General features: G+C 34.7%; 1 protein-coding gene across 1 annotated transcript in view; it reads right to left on the reverse strand.

The window, feature by feature from the left end:
• Positions 1–20,070, reverse strand: part of Nlg3 (Neuroligin 3) — a 725,436-nt gene that overhangs the window by 75,559 nt on the left and 629,807 nt on the right. Inside the window, exons 4-5 of the mRNA XM_089647690.1 lie at positions 19,491–19,688; positions 5,081–5,197 (exon numbers count right to left, since the gene is read on the reverse strand). Of these exons, the coding sequence (XP_089503816.1) occupies positions 5,081–5,197; positions 19,491–19,688 (315 nt within the window). The remainder of the gene's footprint in view (positions 1–5,080; positions 5,198–19,490; positions 19,689–20,070) is intronic.

The raw sequence follows: 20,070 nt of genomic DNA on the forward strand, positions 1-20,070 counted from the left end.
CTGGTAAACGGAGATTAAGAAGTGTAAAGTCAGAATAACCTGGTTTATCCCATTTAGATTTTGTAAAATAACTTACATAACTGATAACAGCGAAGATCGTTTTAAGAGATATTTTATTTCATCAATATCTAATTTACATAATTTAAAACGGTAAATTCTGGCTGTATGGGTAGCTAGGTAGTTTAGAACAATCGCCAGATTAGCAAAAGATTCCGGAGACTGGTTAAATCATGATTTATTTCAAAGCAAACATCTAAAAATAAAGCACGGACGTCAATTTAAATTATTAGTCTATTTGTGAGTATTTTAAAGGCAATTCAGACTGTCGAGAAAACCGACGTTTAAAGTATAAATAAATGCCGCTTTTAGAAAACTTTTGTAAGTAAGCGTTATTTTTTTTTCGTTATATTTTGTAGAAATGAAAGATTTTTCTTTGAAACATTCAACCCTTTGAATTTTTAAGTTAAGTATTTACAGCTTAGTTGTATGTTTATTTTGAGACTTCTGTTTTTGTAGAATTCTGTTTTTAGCTGAGCCTAAAAATGTAAATTTTTACAGCGTTACATCAAAGTCAACTTAAATAATATATTTTTTAAATGATATTCTCAAGTTATTAGAATTTGATCTATTAAGAAAATACTTTTCTTGAGTTAAATTATTATTGTACTTGAACTGGATTATTTTCATAGTTATTTATTTATTATTAAATTTAGTGGAACATTGAAGTGAAGAAGTTAAATTTATAAAAAAAGTATAAAATGAAACAAATTCAAAATAATAATAAAATCTGAGATTAATATTTATTTACGAGATATGTTATTATAGCATTCTTGTAACTAAACTCCGTGTAAACTTTTTTTTCATGTCTATTACCAGGTTTCGACTGCTTATTATATTTTATCTTATATTAATGTTCTTATCGTGATCAATTTCTGGGTTTTTATGCCTCGTTGCGCATTCTCCTTCTTTAGCGAACAGTATTCATTATTAGGGCAGATTCCTGCCATTAAAACAGATTTTCAACAACTTCTTCTTAATATAATATTATAAGCAGTTCGAAATTCATTTTATGAATGTTTTTTAGAAATCCGTGTAGATGGAATGTAATTGTTTTTTCACGAGTCACGACCGACCGATTTTTTGGATACGATTGTTTGAAACGCTGGAAAAGTTGATCAACTATTATGTTTGAGGAAATGCAGTCCATTTAAAAAAATCAATAATACCATTCTAACTTAAATACATAGACAAATATTTTTTATAGTTAGTTTTAACAGTTAAAATACTGATCAAAATTTTAATTTTCCAATGTCACAAGGAGCCATGCGACGTCACAAGAAGCTTACTTTTTGTATCAACAGGGTCAAATCAGTACTAAACTGAGACGTAATCACAACAATATAATTAGATAAATATAGTTATCGCCCTATATATTTGCATCTAAAAACTTACCATTCACTCCCAAATAATTATAATATATCCAAAAATTCATCGACCGTAAAAATGTACATGTTTGTGAAAGATTTGCAAAAGTTTGTGAATTATTTATGAATTAATTTTATATGAAATGGAACAAAGTGAAGTAACAAGTACCTTTATAATACGTATGTGTAATAAAATATGTTTTTCACTTTCATATAAAGTGGTATTTTTACAGTTTACAAAAAAAAAAACGATAGGTCAACTACAAACCAATCGAAAAAAAATCCTCTATCTTTGTAATAAGAAATTTAATATTTTTCCGTTTTACTTTATTAAAATATGAAAGAATCTTACATCTGCTTTCAAAGTTAGTAATTCATTTGACAAACATTAAAAAACTGCAAATCAATTAGATTCACAAATTTCTGATAGTAAAACATAAACAAATTCATACGATAGGAGGATTTAAAGCCCGCGTAGAGTTGCGGCGTGCCAATAAAAATAGCCGATGAAGTGATGCCAACCAAGCTGGGGCTGCTGCGATAGTATTATATGATAGTATTTAGTCATTTTTAAATAATCATTTATTAATTCTACGTGTAATTTATTATATGTTATAAAACCTGGCGTTTGTTGACCAACATGAATAAATTTTTTTTTTTTGAGTATGTCGTTAGTAGTGTTATTTTTTACTCTTTTGTGTAATGATTACTTGTTTCCAGACGATGAAGAAGTTGCCTTCCTAGAATGACATTTTGAATAGCAAGGAGAGAGGATAAGCCAACTATGTCAATTAATCTGCTATGTCAAGTAACGAGGTTTGAAAAGCCAAGAAGTCGATTTTCACATATTTGTTAGCAAGTATTTAATATTTGGTTTTATTATTAGTATTATTTTATTGACTGAGCATATTGAAGTCCTGCTTTAACTCGACCGTTTTGCATTTCGTCTGTTTATAAATTTTTTTGTACGATCCGTTTCCGCGGATGATTTACTCAAGAACTTTTATACAAATGTGAAATTCTTCTATTTATTTGGACATTCCTATTCTTATTATATCAATATTATTGTACCTACCTACCTGAAGTAAGTTTTAAAAGATAATTGAAGTTTCTTCGGACAAACTGTATATTTTTTTATTTGAAATACAAATATGTTAAGCACATATAATATACGGCTTATGATTAATTAGGCAGGTATTTAAGTACCCACTAACAAATTTTATGCTTTCAGATGATATTTTGGTATTGATTTATTAAATAAGATAATATTAGAAACATTCTTTTTGGACGTGAGGTCGACTGTTCACAAAACTATTAGATATAGAAACAAAGCGAAAGAAGCGAGCCTTTTTATGTAAGTGGATTGAAGGAAGATGAAGGCAAAGATAGCTCGCAAATGACATTTAATAAAGAGTTTCATCGTAAACCATGGCGGTTACACTGTGGCAAAGCGGTTTTCTAATAAAACTGCACTTCAAGAATTTCATATTGTGCAATTACTCTGGGAAAAGACATCTTGGTCTGACCAAGTAAACGAGTTTGGAATCTCTTACATAAATAATATTTCATGGTATGGTGCTCTAAATTTAACTTTCTCTTTTTAGAAAATGTCATTCGTTTGTTTGATATAGGTCCTTCAGATATATGGATTACCTACATAAAAATACTTAGGTCCATTGAAAATTGCTAACCCATTTTTAATTCCATAATAATTCCGTGGTAACATTTTTACGCTTTCATATTGTACCAAATATAATAATATAGTATTACTATAAGTTGGAAAATACCAAAATTTAATTTTTATTCGTCGAGTGTTAATTATTTCTTAGTAATTTATTTAAAAAAAATTTCTGCGTCTGCTATCGGAAAAGATCCTTATTGACAAAGACCACGATATTCGAAACACCTTACCGAATTCTACAACGCCTTCCACCGGAACTCAGCCCAATTTCTTGCAACCCATCTAAACTTATTATATTGATAAAACATCTTACTGTTGTAGCGAAACCCGATCGGCATTAAATATAAGAAATTGAACTGGTGTTTTATTTTAAAAGAAAAATAATAATTTTAAAGAAGTACATTTTGAATATTCATTGACAGTTGATGACAGATATTGCGATACATTTCTTCACGTAAAAGAACAATTAGTTGTTCACACAATAGATTTCATGTCCATTGATGTCATCCTGCAGTTCTAGGCTGTCATTAATATTTGTTAATTTTACTATCGTCCGTAAAATTTCTAATTAAGAATTTTAAAAATATCTTTCTATGTTATTGATAAAAAAAATAAACAACAGAAGTCCGAGATGTAATCCTCGTGGAATTCCTGATGGTATGTTATAAAAACGGCAAAGTCATGACTGAAGACATTTACATTCTGCTAGTTTAATTTTAAAACCAAGAATAAGATAATAGTGTAAAGTGTCGGTATTGTTTGTTATTTTTAGAGATTGACGTCAGAAAATTGACGTTTCTCAAAAGTTGTATACGACTTCATCAACACAGAATAGGGCCCGGGCTTCCAGCATTCCGGCGCAAACTTCTATTTTGTGGGGGGACAGATATAAAGAATAAGACAAAACACAGTATACCGGGAATTCTCATCTTAACGTTTAGTTCCTTTGTTGTTAAAGTTTCTTAAATTACCATTACAGAGACACTAATTGCGAAGAACGTCGCCGAACAACGGATGTATTTTTAGGAACGTCGAGGGAATGCCAATCTATTTTTTTATCTTTGTCCAATCGTTACCTACCTTTGAAGGTAAGCTTACATCATTTCATATATAAAGTTAAAACTACTATAATTTACGTTTTTATTTTCTATTGCGTTTGAATGGAAGTAATATTAACGTCTCAATCATTTTGTAGCGGTAGGAACTGGCCGCTCACTTAACATGATTTCTAGACACGCGTTGCCATAGAATTTCATGCCGCCACTCGTTGATTTCAAGAGCCGAGCGTGGAATTCCAGAGAAGCCGGCAGTTGGTTTTCGTGGCTGGTGGGGAAAGGTCATCGTGAACGGGCTGCTTGATTGTCGGAGATTAATACGCACACGTGAGACAAATTTGATTAATCCACATGAATTAGACACATCTCTTAGATATCACCATGAATATTAATTTGTTTAGATAAGCTGTCTAGACTGGCGCTCAGTGGTGATGTTTTATTTTAGATGCATAGTTAATTTTAATCATACGAATTAAACATCGAGGCCGAATTCAATTTACGTTGGCTGTCTAGTAGTCAACCACCCCTGATGATTTAAATAGAAGTATTGCTCTTGTATTCAAGTAAAATCTCAAATATACCCTTTGTTGTTTATCACAATTAATAAGCTGTATTCATTTCATTCCCTATATTGCTGCAAGTTAAGTAGAGCAAATAACTGGTGATACGGTAAGTTTTATTAATACGTATTAATATACGTTACAATTTAAATTGTTATTTTTATTATTATTTACAGGTAAGTGTGTGAATTTTTTTGTTCGATTGAATTTTTGATATATTATATGTATTATGTCATACCAAAGAAAAACATTCCATTTCATCCAGAACTTTTGCGGAAAGTCGAATGATTGAAAAAAAATAATGATTCAACGATTTTACAATAATTTTTTTAGTCTATGTAATTGAAAAATTTGACTTACCAGGAGAGCAGTTGACGTGCCTTGCCACCAGGTTAGCGTATTTGGCCGGGTCTGGCACCAGGGCCCAAGGACTAAGACCTGAGCCCGACATCAGCACGGCGCGATGGAATAACAGACCTGCAAATAAATTAAAAAGTAATATCAGATACCCATTAAAAAAGTGAAGAGAAAAATGAATGTTTTGCTATATTATGTAATACCTATGTATGAAAAAAAACGCATTTCGTTTTAATAGTTGTTTTATTTTTCAATTTGAAATATAAGAACGAACATGAAACTCCACACAGCAAGCCCTGGGAAAAATGATTTCCCTTAAGGCCTATTTCATCTCTGGGGATACTGTGTGGAGGAAATTTTTAGGGAGAGGAGGGAGTAGCATTGGTCGTGGAGAGACCTATGTTGTAGGAGGGAGGAAACACAGAGGCCGGCAAATCGTTCCACAGCCTAGCTGTTGAACTATAGAAACGACCCGTTCTAATGTGACAAATGTCAACCTGGTACAATTTTTGGGCGCATGTTTGGCGTGTTTCCCGATTATGCACTGGTGCCAAATGGATCAATGACGCGACTTCCATTGTAATGCTGGTATAACAAGGACAGCATACCTATCTGACGCTTTGGTCTAAAAATTGAGATCCTCCTGTAAAGATAGGGGTATCTATCAAACAGACCGCCCGTTTCTGCACAGAGTCAAGGGTTTTTGCAGGTATCTTGGAGCTCTAGACCAGAGTGACTGCCAAATCCAGCAGTAGGGCGCACTTGCAATTTGTACAAGGTTAGCAGTTGTGTACTATCTGCAGTATCTGCGGGCCCTGTACCGTACACCCAGCTTACGTGATGGTAGCTTAACTCTCACTTCAAAGGAGCCTCCATGGCTAATCTGGTCACTTAGATTTACACCAAGCATACCAATGGAAGGCATGTTTAGAAGATTTCTTTTATTGGAGGAGACTAGATTGCCATTTCGATCCCTTTTAAACGTAATCAGATATGATTGGGTCTTTGAAACATTACATTCAACTAGGTTATTCATAACCCAAGAGGAAACCCTCTCGAGGTAACCATCCATTCTTTGCTTCAAAGCCCTCCGAGCTGTTGAAGTTTGCATATCCTTTTGGGGCTTGTCAAAAAAAAATCTATCATCTGCGTGCCAGTCAATTGTCATTGTAACAGCGTAACATTCATTGACGTGCAACAAAAATAAAGTCAGTGAAATAACTGTTCCTTGTGGAACGCCAGCATTTATTGAGTGTAAGGAATAGGTGAAACCATCGGCAACCGTCTGCAATAGTGAGAGACTTGTCGTAGGCTCGATAAACCGCGTTTTTTCATCGAATTGCTTAAGAGCATTGTCGGTTGAACCACGGCTTTGAGCCCACACCAGTTTCTTTAACAGAAGATTATATAAAACTATTCATCGCGGATGTATACATTTGGAAGAATCCAAAGTCAGAAAACAGACAGCTGACTACGAGAAAGAATAAAACTGGGCCCGCAAACCACACCAATCAGCTGATCTATAGTGCCACACTTTTCTCTTCAGCCTCTCGTTTGGCGGGTTGAAGTTAACAGGGATTGATGTCATCACTAGGGAGTGGTAAGACGATCCTTAAGGCACTGTGCCCTCAATCCTATATCCATGTGGCACAGTGGTTCAAAATAGGTCTAACAGATTGGAGTAGTGAGTCTGGACATCAGGAACACTTGTGGCTCCTGAACCATTTGCTTTAATCCGTGGTGAAGGGTGAAGGATTCTGCCGAGTCTGTCGATCTATAAAGCTTCAACCATCGATAGTTATGAACACTGAAGGCCCTCAGAACCACAAACTCGGCAGAAAGGTAGCAGGCGAGAGATCAATAGAATCGATCAGATGTTTCAAGAGCTCGGATGTGTCTGATTCGCTGAGGTTCGGAGAGCTTACTGGCAAACCTGACGAACACCCACATTACGTAAAATCTGGAGTTTCCTATATTCATCAGTCGCACACAGTTGACGTCAGCTCGGCTATAGAGATATACACCTCCTTAGGGTCTGAACTTGCCTACGAGGGTGAAACCCGGGTAGTCCAAATAGGAGGCGTCTATATATTAAGTCAAATATAGTTAAATTTTCCTAAAAAAAAAATATATATATATATATTTTTTAGGAAAATTTGACTGTGGTAAAACCGGGTAGAAACTAAGAGTCAAATATTAACAGCCATACCCGTGTCAAACATTATGAAGTTCTTTGTTCATGATTGAATTAGTTATGCATTCTATAGAAATAGTGACCTATATGTTTCTATATTATTATTCAAATTTAGCTTTGGATACCTGATTTTACTTTATTTACGAATATTATTTGCTTGCATCTATGCAAATAAAAATTCCACCCGAACAATAATAATTCGTCGATTTCCATATTATTCATATCTCACTTCCCCTCCCGTGGGAACCGGACACGTTGAATGAACCACCTATATTAAAGCAAAATATATAGCAGCACAATATAAAGAGTTGGAACAATGGCGCCGGCAATGATACCCGATAACCGATACGGACTCAATCTCCTCGATATCATACCAAATATTACAACGGTTAGATCGTAGATATTTTTCACTATACATACACCAAATATTTACTACGGACTGGGATCATCAACCTTTTCGAATTAATAATTCATTGTTTTAAAAACCTTTTTACATAGGTTACTAAATTAATTGATGAGAGACTATCCGACGCCTTTGCAAACCAAAATTGAACTAATGCCAACTAAAGTGAAAATTTACCCTTGATCGAATACTGAATAAAAGTGAAAAATATTGCTTGATTAATATTTGGCGCCTCCGTTATCGAGCGATCCAAAGGTAACGCGTTCAAATCCTGGCGTGCGCAAGTAAATTTGTGTTATTTCACCATTTATTAATTAAAAATATTATGTAGTATATATACTTGCGGCATATTTCAGAGCGAAAGATTCTTCCAGTACCGCTCTGGTATAAGTACACCATTCAGAATTGAAACGTTTCTAGAAAAGGCTTAAACCGTGTTTGATGATTAGATCTGAATAGCTGGGTACTCCCCCACCTTCATCTTCCCCTTCTCCTCCCCACTCTACTAACTTCAGCCTCACAACATACCCTAATTGGGTATGCCATAGTCTCACTGGCTCCAGACGGCTGAGAGCAGTTGGGACTATTGTGTGGTATTCATATTTAAAATAAATTAAAACATTCACTGGATATTTGTGCGTTTTCACTCAGTCGGGGGCACCCACCACCTGAACTGCTTAGGGACTAAATGGGTCCATTTATCGTCAAGTCAAGACTCGAAACGAACTACCTTTAAATAATTATACGAGTAAAAGCCCCCGACCATCCATACACAGCACAACATTCATTGCTCACATGTGCACAGTCTGTTCTTGCGTGTACAGGTGGGGGTCAAAGAGTTGGCGATGTGAGAATGCGGTGCGATGCATACTACCGAACATAATATGGTCAACGATTCCCGGGCTGGATTGATGAAGTCCACGTGGAGATATCTTGTGGACTTCATCAATCTCGTCATCACTCGCCAGTCTAGGGTGGGCCCTAGACTAGTGTAAGTGAGACAGAACGCACTCTATGTGGCCTAAATGAAACATTCGTTTCCATTAACATTTTAATAATAATAATTTTATTCCAGAATGTGGGGAGATTAGTGCACTCCCACTCGTCCCATATAGAAATACTTTTTTTTTGTATGATAGATGTAATAAATTAACAAATAAGGACAACTATGCAGGGTGTGGTCTTGAGTGCGCTTGGGCCCAGCGCAAACTCAGGAGTGGCGCTTGGTGCTGGTAGGCTGCGGTCACCAACGGAGGAAGGCCCTTCTAGTTTTTTTATTTATCATATGGGAGTAGGTTTTATTTAGGATTATTCAAAGATATTGATTTTTGTACTTTTTAAAAACATCGATTTTACTTTTGTTTTAAGAAAAGAATGAATATGTATCGAACGCATTACGCAATGCTACCCAAAGGCCGCAAAGCAGCTTTCTGACCATGGGAGGATAAGAAAGCTAGTATTTACATCGTATCCCCTCCCCGGCTGGAGAACACTGAACACAACGCAAGCCGCGGACACAGTATTTACGTCGCATCCCCTCTCCTTTGCCCAGGCGAAACTGGGCCAAAAACTGAACGGCGACGGTCAGCCAATCACCGCAAAGCACAAAAAAGCTAGAAATATTTCTCTGTTCATATATAATTGCGCAAATTAATGTTAGATTTGCTTGAGTCTACATACACGTTGAAAGGCTGGACTCGCGTCTATGTTATAAAGTAATATTGAAATATGTAAACATAATATTAAATAGTTATAAGGATTTCCTCACACCAATGTCGTTCTGAGGACCCACTGATTCATATTGTGCAATTTATTATAAAAACATTAAAAATGCTGGGGAAAAACAGTTTTCATGAGATGAAGCGGCGTAAAAACTACTAATAAATAATTTTAATATTGACTATTAAAATCATGTGAAAACACACAAAGCTGCACAAAAATGCACCTCGTTTACATGGGTCGGTTCAGACGCGCGCACACAGATGTGTGCACGCTCTCGCTATTCCTATATATACCGCGCGTAAACTCTCTTCCGACATCTACTCTGACCGCTTCTCCCGCTGGAACCACAAGAACCGTCTTTGACTTCTGACCTTGCACTTCCTTGGACTACCTACTGCTCTCTCCTTGGATACACGACATCACAACAACCGGAAAAGGCCCTGAACATAAAGCAGCTCTCCGACTAGAAGATCCAGCACCCCTCTATTTACAGTCAATGTAAAGGACTTGCGTCTGATACAGAATGAATAATCGACACGTTTGACGTACTAGACTTACACCAAATATACATAAAAACACTATTAAAGTACATTTTTAACAAAAAAACTATATTTGAACAAACAAAACCTAACATTCATAAACCAGTTAGACGAGCGTACTAACAAAACATAAAAAAACTCCTATTACTACTAACTATTTTGTGTAATCTTTCCTCGTTTATGTAAGGAATTGTAATGTTTTTAAAGGGAAATATTCTGATTGCGATAGAACGAGCGAGACTTCTTCGAGCGTTTTCATACAGAGTTATACTAATAAAACCTTGTCCGATTGTATTTCTTTTTTACCCAAATCATAGGTAAATATAAGATAAAAAAAAATAGCTTTGAAACATAAAAAGCTTCGTTAGCTATGACGAAATAACTTTTTTAACAGCCAATGGGTCATTCCCGATTCACGACTAGATGACATGTTTTATTCAAGACCACGCCCTGCATAGTTGTACTCTGTTGTTAATTTATTATTCTTCATTTAGCATTTTTCACATATCTATTGTGAAAAAAATGGTTCCATGATAACTCAACACAGTGACAATTCAACACACTTTTAAAAAGTGATAAATGATAAATTTTTTTTTTAACCAAACCTAACCTAACGTAACCTAACCTACTTAACCCAGTTAATAAAGTTTTTGTTCTATCACTTTCCATGACTTTATGTAACTTTTTAAAGATGTGATGAATTATCATTGTGATGATTATCATTATGATGATTTATCCGGTCACCACAACAAATATATGAGACGTGTGAGATTGCACTAACCTTCCCACATCCTGGGGAGGTTAAGTTTAGTTAAATTATTATTATTATTATAAGAGATCGATCAGTTTAACCGGTGAAATTTGGCGGTAACATAATCTCTAATCCTACGTATAAACAGGATAAAACTTCTGCAAGCCGAGCCACAAATTATGGGAAGGGAGCAAAGAAACAGCAAGTGGCGTTTCGCGCAGTTTAATTTCGCGTAATTTTGTCCTGTTTATACGCACCCTATGACACGCGTTGATGTCACCACATTTTCGCATTGCAGCTTAGTATCTAACATGGCAAGCGCTCAGTTTGCTTGACGAAAGCGACTCTACGGCTTCGTTATAAGCATTCGAAAAGCAGAAGATTACTTGATGGTTTGAAAGGGAGAGAGTAAACAAGAAAGATAGAGGGATCGCGCTAATATTAAAAACGATTATTATTAATAATTGTAAGCGAAAACATTTAACAACACATAACTTGTTTAAAATAGAGCAAACATGAAATTTGTCAAGTAGCATTTAAAGAAACGCTGTTGTTATTTTCATACCTACAAAATTTGGAGCGAGACTTACGATTTTTTTACCGACGGTAATTATTTTTCAACTGGTCATCTGAATAAAGATAATCCTACATGTTATAATTACGTAATGCTACATTATTATGCATAGAGCCCCTCCAAACAGCATTCCTTAAGATGACATAGGCCATGGATCAAATTTAAAAAATAAAATAAATAATCTTCGAAAAAGAGCGTGAACACTAAAAACTACCCGTAAGAGCGTTTAAGGGAGGTCTGTTATATTTCGGTAGAAATACAGAATACAGGTTCATCAAATTGATGTATTATATTCAGATGAGAAATAAAACGAAAAAATAAGATCACCCTTTTTACCTCCAATTGACCTCCAACACTCTCAACGATCCAACTAAAATTACCGAATTCTCTTTACGCGCGCCGCTCACTTGGTTGTAATAATGAAACCCGTTTCGATGAGATATTAGTATAAAATAGCGCCTCTAATTGTATAGCTCTATAGGTCTTAACAACTCGCGCACCACCGTTGCTGACTCCTGTCCCATCATACACATCAAATACTTTATTTTTTCGATGCATCCAATCGAAGCCCTTATATTCTCGGGTAGACGAAGCGGGCACACGGGCATGATGACGCTGTATGAAGGTAGGTAGGTACACATCTATTATTATTATTCGAGTGCTGCCGTTTGCAATTGCAACTGCGATATTCACTGCGGAGTGGATCCACACAATGGACTGTGCATTTGGAGAGGCGCGCTGAAACTAAAAACTGGCAGATCGTTATGTCTGTTATAATTAAGTGCCCGTATAGTTTTGTATGAAATATATCATACAGACAACAAAAAAAACAACGCTGCCAAAAATATGTAGGATTTTTTTTTTTTAAATTGGCTTTACACTAGATGCATGTTTAATTTAATATATTTTGGCGATGATTCATTTATTCCACAGCCAAGTTGTTAGCACAGGAAGAATATAAACATTTTATTTTTAAATAAATAATATTGATCTTCCTACTCAAATGCCAGTTTTTTTAAAAACATTTAGTTAAAATCATTTTCAAAGTTGCCAATTTTTCAAAGCCCGCCAAAATGATCGAAATCTGGTGAGGTACGTCTGACGTCATACGTAACTTGATTTTTTTCGGTTTTCACATTCCTTAATGGTCGGTATGAATTCAATAAATCCCAAACAAATAATAAGCAAAATTAAAAAAAAAAATTGAAATAGTTTGAATACTGTCATTTAAATTTCTAAATGGTTATTAATTGTATTTATATTAACGATTCAATAATTCTAAATGATTATATACAGGTTATTCGGGTGTAAAGTGCAAACATTTTGAAGAAAAAAAAAATTGAAAAATTTATTTTCCCCATACAAACAATTCAACTTTTGTACCTGTAAACTACCTTTAATAATTGTAATATAATTAACGTCTTATTCAGAATCAGAATAAATTTACTCGAGCGATTTTCGGCATATTATGCCAAGTTTGCAAAAACGTTTTGAACGATCGCATGGCATAATATGCCAGATTTATAGAACCTAAAAATATGGGATAAGCAGAGAAATCAAGGTGGATTCATTGGCTTTAAAACTCAGTAAGCAGTTTAAAATGTTGAGGAATAGTGTAAATTAAATAAAATGTTAAATATGACACCAATTACTCGAGTGGGAAATAAAATGTATTTGGTTGAGGCCCTTAGGAATGGCGGCATAGGGAATCATCCATCGGTGCATAAAATACCTTCAATTTTTGGTAGGTTTGTTTTCATTTTTCACCCAACCACCATAAATCAGTTCATAAAAAATTCACGCGAAAACTTATTTTGGAAATTTCTCAGTACCAGTTCAAAAAGATTTTATAAACTCTTTTTTATATATAAGCTAAGTTAGTATATTTTTTACATTTCTTTTGATATTTAAATCTTATTGTTAGTTAACCTATCAGAAAACATGGTAAATATAATTTAAGTTACTTTATGGAATCATGATACTATTTCTACAATAAGTAGAATTCGTCGAATTTCCTCTTTGGAAAAGTTATACATGCCTAAAGGAGATTATTAGTTCGCAGAAAATTGTATTGATCGAAATTTCGAAGCCACAAATTTTAGTTAGGAACGTATATTAGTATACAACATAAACCATTTAGTTTTTGTGAAAACGAAAGAAATAAATATCATGTGGGAGATCAAAGGAACTTGATGGAAAAATATAATAATTTTTTTAAATTTTATTTTTATGAAACAATAACTTTTTATAACATTATTTGATAATGTGAGCCCTACTAGGTGCTGACGTCAGCACGGGTAAAGCACCCGATATAAAGTTGTGGTAGTTGTAGTGGTTGAGGGGTAAGGTTCTCGCCTTGGAAGCCGAAGGTTTAAATCACAGTAAATTTTACTGATTAATTTGTCTTAACTCACAATTTATTTATTTTAATTAATATGTATTATATTTGAGGCACGTTCTAGAGTGGAAGATACTTTCAGTATCACTCCGGTTTAAGACCAATATTCAGAAACGTGGTGACCAGATCTGAATAGTCAGGTACTCCCACACCTTCATTTTCCCCATCTCCTCCCCCTTACCAATCCCTATAGCCTCACAACATACCCCAATTGGGGATACCATAGTCTCACTGGCTCCAGATGGTTAGGAGCAGTTGGAACCGTTGTTCGTTATTTACATAAAAAAACTGTACTACTGCTGAATTACTTGCCACCCAGATTTTACTATTGAATACAAAAAAATATTTATTTTTTTCACGTTCGTGAAAAGGAGAGGAATATTTATAAACAATATTATTTAACAATAACATTCAATATGTAGGTACCTATCCACGAAGAAATCAACTTACCTCTACGACCATATACAAATATCCATGGTTTTCAAAAAAGCGCTATGGTTGCAAAAAAAACGAACCTTAGTAGCTTAAAATGGCGGACAAAGGACCAGCGTCCGATTGTTTCTGAGTTCTGAATGGAAGGAATCTGTTTTCTTTGTGGCGTAATGTAGGTTTCCCGGTTTTTATTATTATCCGGACGTGCTGTTATTGCGGCGTGTTGTTATGGTTCTAGGAAATGGACGGCTGTTTAATGTTTGAAAATGACATTTAGCGTGACCATTCCACAGATAATGTGCATTTATGTGATATTTAACTGTTGTTGTCAAACGCTAGCAGGATCCGACCGTTAAAATGCACATGAGTTATTTACTTTTAATTTTTTGTACAATTTAAGATGAATAGTTAGTTAAAATAATGGTATATTTTCGAGATCGCTGGCCACGCATGTGTTATAAAAAACATAATTATTCATCTTGATTACTATAAACGGCAACTATCTGCATTTGGGAAATTTCTGATTTCGTAAAATGAAAATTAGCTTTCGTTGTATGGGGTGACAGCCGTTTCAAATAATTCTAATTCCTGGCTCTACACAAGTGGCTAGACCATAGCTGACTTCATGCGGATAAGAAAAACAATGGTGCGTAGTTTTTTTTACAATTTCAACCTCGTCAATCACCACTGTTGGATGTGAAACATGGACCTTGAAAGTAAATACCATGAACAGGTTAGAGGCTTTTGAAATGTGGCTTCACCGGAGAATACTCAAAGTCCCATGGACCGACATGATCACCAACACAGAAATTCTCAGGCAGGCTAGAGCAGAGAGAGAACTGCTTAGATTAATAAAAATCAGGAAAATTTCATGTCTGGGTCATGTACTTCGAGGGGAGAAGTATCACTTGCTCCAGTTAATATTGAAAGGCAAGATAGAGGGTCGCAGAGGGCCTGGTAGGAGACAAATGTCTTGGCTGCGAAATATACGAGAGTGGACCGGCATTAGAAGTGTGGAGGAGCTATTCCGGGCAGCGCAAGACAAAGAGACATTTTCAAGAGTGATCGCCAACGTCGGGGGGACCTGATACGGCACATAAAGAAGAAGAATCACCACTGTGATACCGACATGCATTTTTTGTTTCACTTTGTAGAACGAAATGATGCAAACATCCCGGTAAAACGAAGACCAATTTATGACGGTCTCGCTTCTCATATCAAGTTCTTCCATGATTAAGGTTGTACTCAGTTGGTAGTAAGATTGAACAAAATAATACAAATGTATATATTTTTCTAGAGAAAGGTTTGACATTTAGAAAAAAATGTACCGTTTCTAGCCGAAACAGAAAAATTGCACCTGATTTTACGTTTCTGACCGGCACTCACTATTGAAGTTTTTCGACATCTACAAAACTACAAACGTTTTCACGTTTTTGCAATTTTTTTTATTATTTTAACCTAACCATTCCTAACCGAACCTTACCTACACAGACCTAAACTGTAATAACCCAACCTTTTTAAAATATTTCTTTATGTGTAAAACACGTCTAAATACTTTTATTTTATTTTCAGAGCTCCGTCAAAGTAGTACCTACCTGATTTTTATAGAGGAAATGGTAATTATGTCTCTTCTAGCCACTCTATGCTATGATACTATAGAAACTACGGTATCAGGAATACTAACATAAGAAAATATCATCAACAGAAATTATTTTGGCTGTCATCCCATACAACGAAACCGGATTTTAATTTTACGTAGTTAAACAATAAAATGAAAAAAGTGAAAATTTTCCAAATGCAGACAAGTTTCTTTTTATAGTAATTAAGGCAAATCAAAAGGTTATATTTAAAAAAATTGTAATATTTACCAAAATTATTTATGGTAAAGAGTTTTCGAATTCAAACAGTAAAAATTAATGAGAAGCAAATACCGACTTTTGACGTTTATGTATAATAATAATAGTTTTATCATTTTCATCGTGCCGTTTTTGTGAAAAATCACCTCAAAGGCGCTATATATAACCGTTAATTAAATGCTATTTCTATGTCTATCAAAAATACGTAAGTACTTGTGCAGACCCTGAAAAATTACTGGAATTAAATTTAAAAAAAAATTGAAATACAAATACTTACTATACAAAATAATTTTGAAAAATAACAAGGCCAATTACCACTACAGAAAATTGAGAATTTTCGAACTTTAGAATGTAACGTACATGACAACCGAATTAATTTTGTTTGGTAAATAAATCACCAAATAATTTGGATACGTTTATTTAGATAGGTTACTCCAAGGCAGAGTAAGATATTGCACTATCAAGTGCATAAAATACTTAAATCTATTCATTTCAAGGATCAAGATATCAGAATTGGAAAAATGGGTTGGCAAAATCAAATAGGGTTGTATAACAGTTCAACCTCTGTAGCTACTACTTTGGGGGCGACAGTGAGATAGTTAGATAGGTGTACCGGACGAGGTTGTGGGGGTAATCGAAAACGAGGATGTTATAGCAACGAGAGTCTTCGTTTTCCATTTTCCTTGCGCTTGTACGCTGCTGAACGCCGTGTTCCTCAAGTCTCACTTGCCCGCGCCCCGCTTCTTCTAGTCACACCACTCGCCAGGTCTCTTATTCAACCCTGGATCTTATTGCACTGCTTTCTCCATACCATGGACCATCACACCTTCTCGCATTTGATTATACTAAGTACAAGAACGGACTTAGCGTCTACCACAGGAGTGACCGGCGGTGCCACCTATTTTACAGTGTGTTCGGGACATGACGACCCTTAGAAAAGGAAAAAGGAAAATTATAAATATAATATAATGACTATAGAACGGCGCAGGCAAAACACGAGTTTCCAATATCATAACATAGGTGTGAGAACTTCTCTCTGGAGAGTGCACGAAGCCAAAAGAAACGGAGAAGAAAAACAGAGAATTTATGTATTATGAAAGCAAACAAATAAGAGATTCAATTTTTGGGCAGAGTCGTTGTGTTTTTGCCTCCTGACGAGGACCGTTTTGAGTAAAAATTAACTCTATCCACCCATTTTCACTTTACTTTTAACTCCCACGTTTTTTCTTCCCAACAAAAAAAAAACAATAAAAAGAAAAAAAAAAAAAAAAAACAAAAACAAAACAAAAATAGAACGAAAACGAAAACAAAACACCTTTATATTTAAACCTTTATAACATGTAACTATTATTATTATTTTAATAGGTATGCTAGACAAACATCAAATTAAATTTATTTTTAATCTATTTTTTTAAATTCTTTTTCCTTTATTATTTTTTTCTTTATTATTTCTTTTGTCCTTTTTTGTACAAAATATGTAATTCTAATACGTCCAAATTTAAACTTTCCTAAAACGGGAATTCCTCATAGTTGGACCGTCAATTGTATACAGTAAAGTCAATATGTATTTCCTGTACTAAATAAATACATATATAGATAAAAATAAAATAAAATTAGACTATAAAGAAACAAAAGACAACCTAAAATAATTACATTGGTATAACTCATAAACTGTTTCTATGTTATCGCCCTTCAAATTACAAGCTACCAGCATGAATGTTCAGAATTAAGTACCTAGGCACATCCCCGTCATAGTAAAGTATTGAACGCTTTATTGTGCTTTTTGTTTTCCATTAATGAGTGACAAGCACCCCTCTGACAATCGAAATACTTGAATCGAGACAATGGCGCTGTTTGCCTTGTTGGATCAAAACACAATGCGGTTAGGCAGCTTATTATGTGAGCTTTTGTTGATTGAACTTTGTTTTAAAATTGCGCAAAATACCTCCAGCCCAACTGTTCCTTTTACACCTATTGTACGGGAAATACTACATTCAGATTTTGCACGGTTGTTCGACGTACGGAAATGGTAATGAAGGTACTAATAACGTTATATTCATGAATATTTAACATGAATATCAATAGAGTTATGAAGTTCAACAATGAAGTACTCAGTCAATCTGATGAACTTTGAATATTAATGTCAGATTCGATAATAATACCTATGGATGAAAGGAAAGTTTTCTGTGTTGATTGACCTTTAGCGTCTAGGGAAAATTGTGTTTTGTAAACATCTATATTGTTGGGCTGTTAAGTTTATCGAACTCGGAAATTCCCGAATCAATACAAGAAGATATACCACTGAATCAATGAAAACGAAAAAGACAAAGACGTATACAACTAAAACACTGAGATCAATAACAATAGGAAACATTCGCAACTCGACTACGGAGAAAAATAATAACAAAACGTGCCATTAAACCTCAGAGATCAACAGTTACAAAGCATTTTTTCAGGTCGATATTTAGTATTATAGGTCGTGAGCATAAAATCAAACTATGCACAAATGCCGATGTTGACGTTTGCATCAAGTATACAACCATACTCTGGATGTAAAAAATTACAATAATTAGACAGATTATGAGCCACAGAGATCCAAAAAGTCAGATGTATAACAATGAAACAACTAAACATCAATCACCGTATACTAGAAAAAACCCGCAACTTTCCATATTCCTTTCCGAAGAACCAAATAAAGATTCTCCCAATCTTTTAAGACTATGTGTCGACTTTAATGATTATAACATCGACTATAGTGGCAAGATTCCGAAAATATTAAGTAATAGTCCTAAGGGTTACTAAATTTCTCGAATCTCTTATTTTCATTGACTACACATGACCCAAAATTCATCATGGTCTGTTTTTTTGGTATCGTTTTACAAAAATATTGTTTTATTATTTCATATTGTCAGTCGTGTATATTGTTAAAATTAACAAAATAACAGGAGTGTGTCACACGACTACAAAGGTCAACACTTAAAGTATGTACAACACTAAGTCATATAGGTGGACAGTGAAGGATTGAATAACATGGAAGTTGGCAAGAACCGAACGTAGGTATGCAACTAGTTCACCAATGGTATAAACTGTCAAAATTTTGCAAAGCTTATCAACCGCAAGCGGCGTTTCGGGCTGTTTGCGATTGCTTGGTTCCTTTCTCATAATTCGCGGCTCGGCTTGCGGAAATTTTCTTGTGTTTATAAGTAGTATAATACTCACCACGACAGAGGTGCTTACAAAGAAATTACTTTGTTTTACGCGAAGTTTGAGGTATCTTTTGGAAGACAACAACACGCATTTGTTTTCTTCGTGTACGGTGAGGTTTTTGTGTAAATCTTGTTGCATATTTAAATTGTGTCATATGATTTCACACATTTTCACATCATTTTATGCCAGTGACAGTTAATAATTAATTTATTTAAGTGTGGTCTATCTATCAGACGCACGGTTATCAAGGTTTATATAAATGTGTTTACTATTAATCTGATAATGTACCATACGGTCTTTGGGACACAGTATGATATAATTGAAAATATTGGTTTACCTTCTGGAACGGCCAGTGATGTCAGCAGGAAGTGAACACAGGCAGCCCCCGTTCCGTGTCCCACCAGGGTGACGTTGGTTGGGTCTCCCCCAAACACGGCGATGTTCTCTTGGATCCAGTGCAGCGCCGCGATCTGGTCCATGAGGCCATAGTTCGCCGGTGACCGCGGGTAATCGTCCGAACGGGGGTTGAGGAAACCTGGGAAAAAGTAAGTAGAATATATATTAAAATTCATCAATCATAATATTGGTGATGTTTTTGACAACCTAAAATATATATCCACTGACATATAAACGGTATTTACAGTGCGAAAAAATATTCTGGAAGTTTAAAAAATCACCGGAAAATCTGAAGTCTTGAAAAATCAGTTTCCATTTTGAAAGTGTAGAGTTTATATAGAGGTTATATTATATATTTCTGTTAAAATATTATATTATAGCTACGTACTTTACCGCTTGAATGAATTGTTCACATAATCAGTTTCAATTTTGAAAATGACACGAACGAAATTCGAAGCAAATTTGAGTTCATTGAAGCAGAGTTATGCAGAACGTAAATACAACGGAAAATAATATTTATC

This window comes from Hesperophylax consimilis, chromosome 26 (genome assembly GCF_061612785.1).
Source record: "Hesperophylax consimilis isolate HC1 chromosome 26, BYU_Hcon_1.0, whole genome shotgun sequence".
Lineage (NCBI taxonomy): Eukaryota > Metazoa > Arthropoda > Insecta > Trichoptera > Limnephilidae > Hesperophylax > Hesperophylax consimilis.